The 9,579-nt window shown below is 32.7% G+C and overlaps 1 protein-coding gene across 1 annotated transcript; it reads right to left on the bottom strand.

The window, feature by feature from the left end:
* Window positions 1–4,849: 4,849 nt before the first annotated feature.
* On the bottom strand, window positions 4,850–7,655 carry HELRODRAFT_164885 (hypothetical protein; the record flags this gene model as incomplete). Its single annotated transcript, XM_009030825.1, has 4 exons — window positions 4,850–5,001; window positions 6,080–6,303; window positions 6,699–6,794; window positions 7,579–7,655. 4 exons carry the CDS (start codon window positions 7,653–7,655, stop codon window positions 4,850–4,852), a joined length of 549 nt encoding a protein of 182 aa, XP_009029073.1.
* Between the last annotated feature and the right edge of the window lie 1,924 nt (window positions 7,656–9,579).

Here is a 9,579-nt window from a genome sequence, read left to right as displayed (position 1 = left end):
TAATTGTGATTGAGTGTGTTGAGTCCAAATGAGATTTGATAGCACCACTCTGTTTATGCATCGTAAGCCTTCTAGTCAGTGAGGTAGTAGTAATCCCGATATATGAGTCATGTTGACGTGCACAGCCGTCAAAGGGGTAATTAAATTCATATATTACGTGATTACGCTTTAACGAGTTTAAAGCGAAATCACGAACGAGCTTTTACACGCATCTTAAAATTGCAGAAGCAGTCCTAATCGACATCAATAAACCAAAAATAAATATACTACAAAAAATGACAACCTCACTTCCAACCCGGCGCTTAACCAACAACGAAAACAAAGAAGTAATAATAAAAACTAGCATCGTAAATAGTGACAAAGAAGAATATGATGCTATCGATGAAGAAAAGGAGACCAAAGAAGATGACCAGCCAATTAAGAAACCTGACACCTAATTCGCATCAAAGTTCAATTTTACAACACCAAAGTTAATCTTGACAAAGTCAATATTTCCCTATATATACAACAAGGAGCACGAATTCGAAAAATAAGTTTATTTTGAATTTTAATAAACTAAACGTTCACCAAAAAACTTTAGTGAGAAAAATCGAAAAAACGAACTACAAACATATTAACGCCAAACATTCGGTAGAATTTATAGAATATTGTAAAATATATATATATACACTCATATGCATACGATTTATATATAAAGTTTCAGTTTCATATGCATAGATTGTATATGCATACCAGACGCAGATGTACTAGACGTATAAAGATGCGTGTGTTTGATCGGAGGAAGTAATTGGATGATGTTTCGTCGGTAGGGAGATGACGTCAGCAAAATAACAAACGTCATCAAGTGGATGATAATAATTATGTATATAATAATCAAAGGAATAAAAATACGAATAATAATGCCTTAAAAATTCTGATAATAATAATAATAATAAAATAATTATAAAGCCGAAGATTTTGATGATGATGACATTTGCACGTAATCAAAATAAGTCTGGCCTGTAACAACAGTTCACATCTAAACCTTGTGATTTGATGTTTCCGTTTAAAAAACATCCATCCATTTAATACATCTTGAACAAATTTTAGATTTATAATAAAAGATTTTATCGAAATATTGAAAGAAATTGAATTACAAATTATGATGCAGTTTAAAAATGAAATGAACTTCTGAAAAATTCTGTCAATCCCAAACTTGGAATGCCCTGCACATCGTGCTCAGCTAGCCACCGACAAGTGCTGATGGCCATGTTTCAAACTTATTCTTCAAGTTAGTTTTTTTTATTTTGTATAGGTTTGTTTGTTTTAATCTGTTCTTTAACTTTAACGTTTGATATGCTCTGCATAAGTTTCAACAACATAAAGATTACAAATTAAATTTACGTAAAGCTATATTTTCTTTTAAGATTTCTTAATTAAGGTTGTGTTATTTGGCTCAAATGTTTTTTCACACACTTGTGATTTAGATGTGATTAAATCCTAACTTGAATGTGTTGATTTCAAAAAAGTGCTTAACATTCTACAAAGAACTGTGCTTGCTAACGCCAATATGACAAAAATACAAATAATTAATAAAAACAATTGAATGATGAGCTAGAAATCAATGTTTGAAAAGAAACTTCACTTGCTCGCACTGCTTCATTCTGACTTAAGAATTTGTTATGCTAATAACGTTGGTGCAGTAACAATTTTTAAACAGTATTGTATAACGCGGAAATTTATTTCATCTTTATTGATGATGATTACGATTTTTGATGTCTTGGAGTTGAAAATGAAAACGGAAATGTTGGTTTGCTAGGAATAAGTGTCCGATGTTTTAAAATAGTTGACGTACGTAGGGAGTTCAAATATTTCAGAATATCGATACGGTGTGTTGTTGTTGCAGCTGTTGTTGAAACATTCAAATATCAAAAGACAATAAGTTGGCGTCTGTCAAACAGATAGCAAACTCGTGATTCATTACATTCAATAATTTATAATCGTATAAATAAAAACAGTAAACAAATATTAAACACGAATGAATAATTCAAACACACTTACGTACGCATACAGCAAACTCCATGAGATGCTACAATAATTATAAAAAAAGGACAAAACAGCAAAGGGAAGAGGACGAAGAACAAAAAAAAATGATGAACTAGCTAAGATAGCTAAGAAGAGTTTAATGTATTTCTATTGATTTCGTGGTAGTTTATGAGTTGCTGTTGATGATGTTGCGCCTGAATGATCTGCACCTTCTATAAAAATACTTTTAATCGAATTCTTTTTTGAAAGCACAATTACACAAACACTGAACGTTATCAATTTTTTTTATATTTATTTATTATAGTTATTTTATATTATGGGTTATTTTTTTATTTTCCAGCTACAATGGATATGTGTTCGCGTTGATTGTCATAATAATAATCATAAACAACATCACCATACACGGTAGCTAATTAATCTTTTAGTTTTATTTCAAAAATTTGCACAACTTTTCTATACCTGACAGTTATATTCGCAATCACAATATTAATAGTGACATCATCCACACACATCCAACTTCATTCACACACACACGCACACGCACGCACACCTACATCTAAGTTCAACAGCACACTCCACACACACACATCCAACATTTATCACACACGCACATATACACACACAAACACTCTCATCATCAATCTAACACATTCAACATCTAGCTTATTCAACAAGGCTTTTAAGATTTACGTGTGAATTTACATTAAAATGTACCGCAGACAAATGTGCTGGTCTGTTGCGAGGTGTCCAATTTTGAAACTTTCCATATTGCCCGCCTGTTGTCAGCGGCTGGATTTTGTTATTTCTTTGTAGGACTCCTGATTGTTTTTTCTACAATATTTTCAGCTACAGAATTAAAGGAAGAAACCATTAAATGACAACGTGACTCTGAAAAAACATGAATTCAAGACTATAAGTCAATTGAGAAACAAACAAACAAACAAAAAAATAAACAATCAAAAAACAAGCGAAAATAAACAAATAAAAAAGAAAAAAGGTAATGAATGAGTGAACCAATACGTAAAAAAATGATGAACAAAATGATCCAAGATCTTCCTAATAGATGACCAAGCAGCAAACACTTTAGACACAATGCATCAGGGCATCTCGTTCCGGAGGTACTGACCCAATTTTCTTGTCTCTTAACGGGGGACACTGGTGAGAGAATTCTGCGACGAAACTCCCACCGAGAATTGCCACTGCCTGCCTAATACTGCCCACACTCGTGTAAACATCTCTCTGATTATTTCTCCACCAAACAGTTTCCAAATAATTTTCAACATTTCATTATTTTTCCACCAAACATTCTCCAGACAATTTGGTTGACATAATAATAGGTTCAGAAATTTCTGAGAATCTATCTCAAAATAGTTTAACAACTGACAGAACATTTCTTGATCGTGTAGAGAATATTATAAAGTTTGAAAAGCCAGTGTCAAAAGGAAATTAGCTTTTTGGTCATGAAAATATTTCTGTTATATTTTATTTCTTATTTTCAAGTAACTTTTTAAAAGTTGTTAATTTTTGCCTGTACCAGCAAATAGAACAAGCTGAGCAAAGCAGGCGGAGACATTATTGCAATAAACGAAAACATTCTGTCAATATTGTTTTATGACGTTGCAAGAAGAGGGACAACATCCGCTGCCGTACGCACGACAATACAGATTACACATATCATTTGTTGTTCACTTAGAACATAAAAACGCTGATCAGTACACAGACAATGCAACAAAACTTAACAACAACCAACAACACACGCAACTACATACAACAACACACAACAACACGCAATTACATACAATAACATGCAACGACATACATCAACACATAACACTACGTAACAAACAACACTACATAAAAACATAAAACGTCAAACATGAATATAAACTAACATATCATAGATTGTACAGCCCAAAACATGCACGACAAAAACAGCACACAGCCCTACAACGACGAGCATGCAATAAAAAGTACAAATATAATATTAATTGCCATTTGTGAAAGTAGATGTACATTAACCTTAAAGCAGAATAAAATAAAACAACAAAACTATGAATTCTGAGAATGCAACGTGTTTTACTTACGAGACACAGGCACAACTGCAGACAACTTAACAACGCACAACAAAACAACATAAAAACTTGCAACAACAACACGCAACAACTCTACAACAACAACGACACACACACTCACGCACACGCACACACATAGTTACAAGAGCCAGCCACAATGAACAAACCAATAAATCCAACTTATCCAATGAAGCACAGCGTTTAGGAACAAATATTGCATCTGTTGGTTGTCAGATGTGAACAGCTTCGCGGCACATCAACAATGGAACAAAATTCGATCAACTGGCTGTTTGTAATGCAATTTGCAGAGGTTCTGATGGAATGAAAACGACTGTAACAAACAGCAAAAACTCCTCGGACGATGATAACAGAAAACATGGCCAACGGATATAAGGTCTGCAGTACCCGCAATAAATGTTCTCAACAATTTTTACAAAACCTCTACATCTACAGTCATCGTTCAAGTTGGTTTCTTGTGTTGCGTTTTTTATTTCAATTAGATTCTTAATTTTATTCTGTTGACGATAATTGCTTGCTGATCTTATTTGGTGTCGAAACAGTGGTTTAATAATAATAATAATATTAACAGCGACAACAACAACAGCAATAATAATAATATTAATAAAACCAAAATTTTATTGAAAACGCTTAATAAATTGATTGAAAACATCCTGGACGTATTTAGAAGAAGAAGTTGTTGCTGGTTGATGCAACAGAGTCTAGACCAGACCAGGAGACATTTCTTGTTGCCGTCACAACAGGATCCAGTTGCTGAAAGGCTGTAGCATCACAAAGTTTGATAAATCGAGCCTAACTAAAAAATCGTTTCTTTTGATATGAAACAATATTCTATCACTTCTATCACTATTCTGTCTACAAGATGTCATGGAGCATAGAAACCAGACTGTAGAGATGTAGAGATTTATAAGAGATGTCTATTAATTAAAAAAGATTGGTGGCTTAAAAATATTAAGATTAAAAAAATGATTAAAATAGATATTTATCAGGGAAACTAAAAAAGAGAATAAAAATTTTTGTGCTAATTGGATCGTGAATAATCGCTTCACTTGAAATTACAATAATGAGTCACATGTCACATTGTCTTGAAAACTTCACAACATGGATCGTTTTAAGACAAAAATAAATAGAGCAGATAATACAACAAACTAAATTTAAAGCATCAGCAAAAACTTGTGAACTGTTTCCTCAGGCCACCTCCAAATCAAATCATTCTCAAGTTATATTTTAATTATTTTTCAAACTTATTTCTTCAAAGAACTAATTTTTAATTAAAAATTTTGGATCTTTTTTTCTATATTAAAAATTTTATCAACTGAGAACATATGAAGTTGGCACGCATCTGATAAACTATTTTAGTGGAGTTCCATTATTTAATTCGTTTTAATCACAGACACCATCCAAGCTAATTTCTATCATCTATTGCTACAACCGTTGCTGCTGTTTTGTGTTAATTTGTTGATGTTGTTGTTAATGTTGTCGATGTTGTTGTTATGGTTGATGTTGTTGTTATTGATGTTATTGTTGATGATAATGATTTTGTTGTTGTTGTTGTTGTTGCCCTGCGTCAGACATCATTGGAGGGATTCAGACGAGGCCGTAGCCAGTTAGCCACGGCCACCGGGTTACGCCAGAGATCTATTATCGTGAAATGAGTTGGGTTCTTTGGGCAGCTAAACAGATGGGGAACATCATCAGGAAGTAATTGGCATATTGGACAGATGTTGCTGACCCTACTGTCTATTTTCGATCTGTAGCTGTTGAGGGAGATGCAGTGACCAGAGCGGAGCTGGGCCAGTTTTCTTCTCAACGCTCTGGGCAGACTCTCCTCTGCCTTGTCTATTTTGGGTGTTGGAGGTGGCCATCCGTTGAGCAGCACAGCGGCATGATATGTCTCCAAGGCGAGTTTCGCAGCACTGCAATGCAAGGCCGATGAAGCTGCCTTTAACGCTCTGCTGTCATACCCTCCCTGCAAGACATAATGATTTTTTTGATGTTGTTGTTGTTGTTGTTTATGTTGTTATGGTTGAGTTTGTTGTTATTGATGTTGCTGATGTTGTTGACGATGATGTTGCTGTTGTTGAAGTTGTTGATGTTATCGATGTTGTTGTTATTTCTGATGTTGTTACTGTTGTTGTTGAAGTTGTACTTGCAATTGATGTTGTTGTTGCCGATGTGGTTATTGATGCTGTTGTGCAGAATTAGTAATCAATCTATAATGTTGATAGTTATGATGTTATGGAAGATTTGTTGTTGTTGATGTAGTGACGGAAGTTGTATGTTGATGTAGAATTCTGTAAATTCTGACGTTTGTCTGATTAAGTTTTACAACGTTGTTTCATCGCTCTTGCTATTGTTTTTGTTTTGGTTGATCGGAAAAAATGTCCGTAGAGACGTGATTCATTTTGTGGTAACTGTCAATTTTGATCTCTTATTTCATGTGTTACCAGATGATTTATTATCTGCTGTGCAATATCCAGCTTGCATTTTGTTTTCAATGAATAAATTTTTCATTTATTTGAATTTTATTCATATTTAAATTAAATCAAATTAAATTAATTCCGCCTCGCCATCCATGCGGACATCAGTGGAGGCAGGTTGCAGCTTAAAATTTCCCGAACTCCTCCGTTGTCACGTTCCACCGACCTAGGGACACTTTTATGAATTTCAAAACAAAATCTTGTTTGTTTTGTAGATTTTAATTAATTTAATTAAAATAAATTTTCAAATTGTATCAAAAACTAAAAATGATTCGATGGATGAATTAATTTTTATAATTAAATATCACTTTGAAGGAGGAAGTTTTTTGCGGGTTAACAAGAATTGAAAGTGAAATGCTTGGTAGGAGTGCATGTTTTTTGGATAGGAGTGCATGCATTTGTGGTAGGAGTGCATGCTTTTGTGGTTGGAGTGCATGCTTTTGGGGTAGGAGTGCATGTTTTTGGGGTAGGAGTGCATGTTTTTGTGGTAGGAGTGCATGCATTTGTGGGTTTGTGAGTGCCAGGCAGTTAACGACAAAAACCCTTCACAATCCAAAACATAACTAGACTTTAAGCAGATACATACAATTTTGTATGTATGCAGATATATACATTTTTGTATGTATGTCTCTGAGTGTGTATGTGACTTATAAATTAAGCATGATTGGAAAGTGAAATGTCATTAAAAGTACTATTTTAATTTTATTTTAATTCTATTTCTTTTTTTTTAGTTAATGTTAATTTCGGTAAAAGATTTGATATTTTTATTAAATGGAACACTCTGATATGGGCACATTGGTTTTGTCACCCGCGCTATTAAAATCTTTATGTCATGTTATGTCATAATATGTTATGCTAAGGCTATATTTCCCTAGCAAAATGTTTGAAATGATTTTTAAATTAAAAATAAAACTGAGTTAATTAATCCACTTCACCATCAAAATCGACTGAACTCAATAATTAGCAGCCCATGTAAAACGGACTTTGAAGGCAGGGACACATTCGCAGGATCAAATTGGGAGGTCAGAGGACCTCGAAGCACGAATGACCGGAAGTCCATAATTATTTTTAGAATGCGAAAATAAAAACTTTTCCGTTAAGTCTTCCATACGTTATTTTTTCTACATTTAGAAGGTCTGTGGTTATCGCCAGCAAATAAAATTATTGCAATATGAAATGTGTTTGCATCAAAGACTTTTAATGAAGAACTGAATAACCTCGCTGATGAGGAAGCAACCTTGGTATGCTGGGGTGAGTTTCATCGGTGAGAATACGAAGGAAATGGTGAGGGCAACAATTGTTGAATGAAAATTAAAAAAAAACTGATTAACGGTAAAAATAACGGAATTGAAAAATAATGGTTCAGATGCCTATCAGACTAAACTGAAAGCTGAATGATTGAATATTCATTAAATGGTTGAGTGACTGAATGAATGAATGAATGAATGAATGAATGAACGGTGATATGTGGACCTGTGTTCAATATTCAGCCACTGAAAAGATTATCACGACTAAGTTTATTGACCCGTGTTTTGTCTATTGTTTTCAGTATTTTTAATCAAGACGTTTAAGTTTTTTATTTTGTTTGAATTTATTTTTTATTATTTTGTTTTTACTTTTATTTATTTCACAAGTATGTTAATATATATATATATATATATATATATATATATATATATATATATATATATATAATGTATATACAATTATTTATAAAGATCACTGCGTTTTCGGCATTATTCAACTTATAGTCGAGTTTCTCAATCAATTTTTCTAACGAGACTTTTATCGTCTTGATGAAGTTTATTAAGGTTAAATAAAAAACTTTTATTTGACATTTTTGACAAAACATTTTATTATTAATAACGTTATTATTACAGAAAAGCTCTTTTCGGCATCAACTGCCATCATCAGTGTAGTTATATAGTATTGTTCCGTCTTTGTGTTTTTGTTTTTACAGCGACTTTGATTGTAACTTAATTAGAATTAAAATTAATCATGTGTTTCTTTGTAGGAGCGCTGTTGAAGATCGCGGAAATAGCGCTTTATAAGCTAATTGATTGATTGATTGATAGGAGGAATATTGGTATTATTTAGTTAAATATTTATTGCTGGTTTACGTTTATCGATGAAAATTGATTCTGCTATCATTTTCATCGATAAATTTCTGTTAATCAAAAATATAAATAAATGCAATTGAAGAATGGAAGAGTAAATAGCAAAAGGAAAAGGAAAGAATAATTTCGTTTCTATAGTAAAGCTTTTTCATGTAAGAGATTGCACAGCTTAACTATTACATTTAAATTTAATCCATATTTTATTTATATTTAATCCATATTTTAATATATAACTTTATTTTATTTGGCATCAAAATTATTAATAAAAATTTTTAAATATAATTTTTTAAATTATTTGTTTAATAATTTATTACAATAAAAGGAAGTGCTTTTGTTGGTCATGAATATTAATAAAGAGCGGAGTCAAATTTAAAGTTTTCAATATTTTTCTATGTAAACAACATAAGCGTGGAGTGCTGAAAGTTTACCGTGATAGTGTAGGTGAATTGTTGGTTGACTTTGGTTACTGGCACCATCATATTGCCCACCGTACCATCTCAAGGACTGTGGCGTGCTTTCATCGTCATTGTAGACTTCATCGTTATTAACATGGTCATCTTTATCATCAACATCTACTTATCTTAAACATCATCATCATAACAACCACCATAATCATAAATATCATCATAACCACCAGTACTACCATCACCAACAACACCAACACTACCACCACCAACAACAACAACTGTTCTTATCATCGCTTGTTTTATGACGTAGGTATATTTAATATGGCCCCATATACCAACATCACCTGGACAACCTGCAGCATACAAATGAACGAATTAATTGAATCCATGAGAATGGACACTCACTTCTGCAACGAAACAAAACTTCCTATACAAACAAACACACAGAAGTTTTTAAACG

Source organism: Helobdella robusta, assembly GCF_000326865.2.
Source record: "Helobdella robusta unplaced genomic scaffold HELROscaffold_7, whole genome shotgun sequence".
Taxonomy (NCBI): domain Eukaryota; kingdom Metazoa; phylum Annelida; class Clitellata; order Rhynchobdellida; family Glossiphoniidae; genus Helobdella; species Helobdella robusta.
This window is presented reverse-complemented; position numbering and strand designations above follow the sequence as displayed.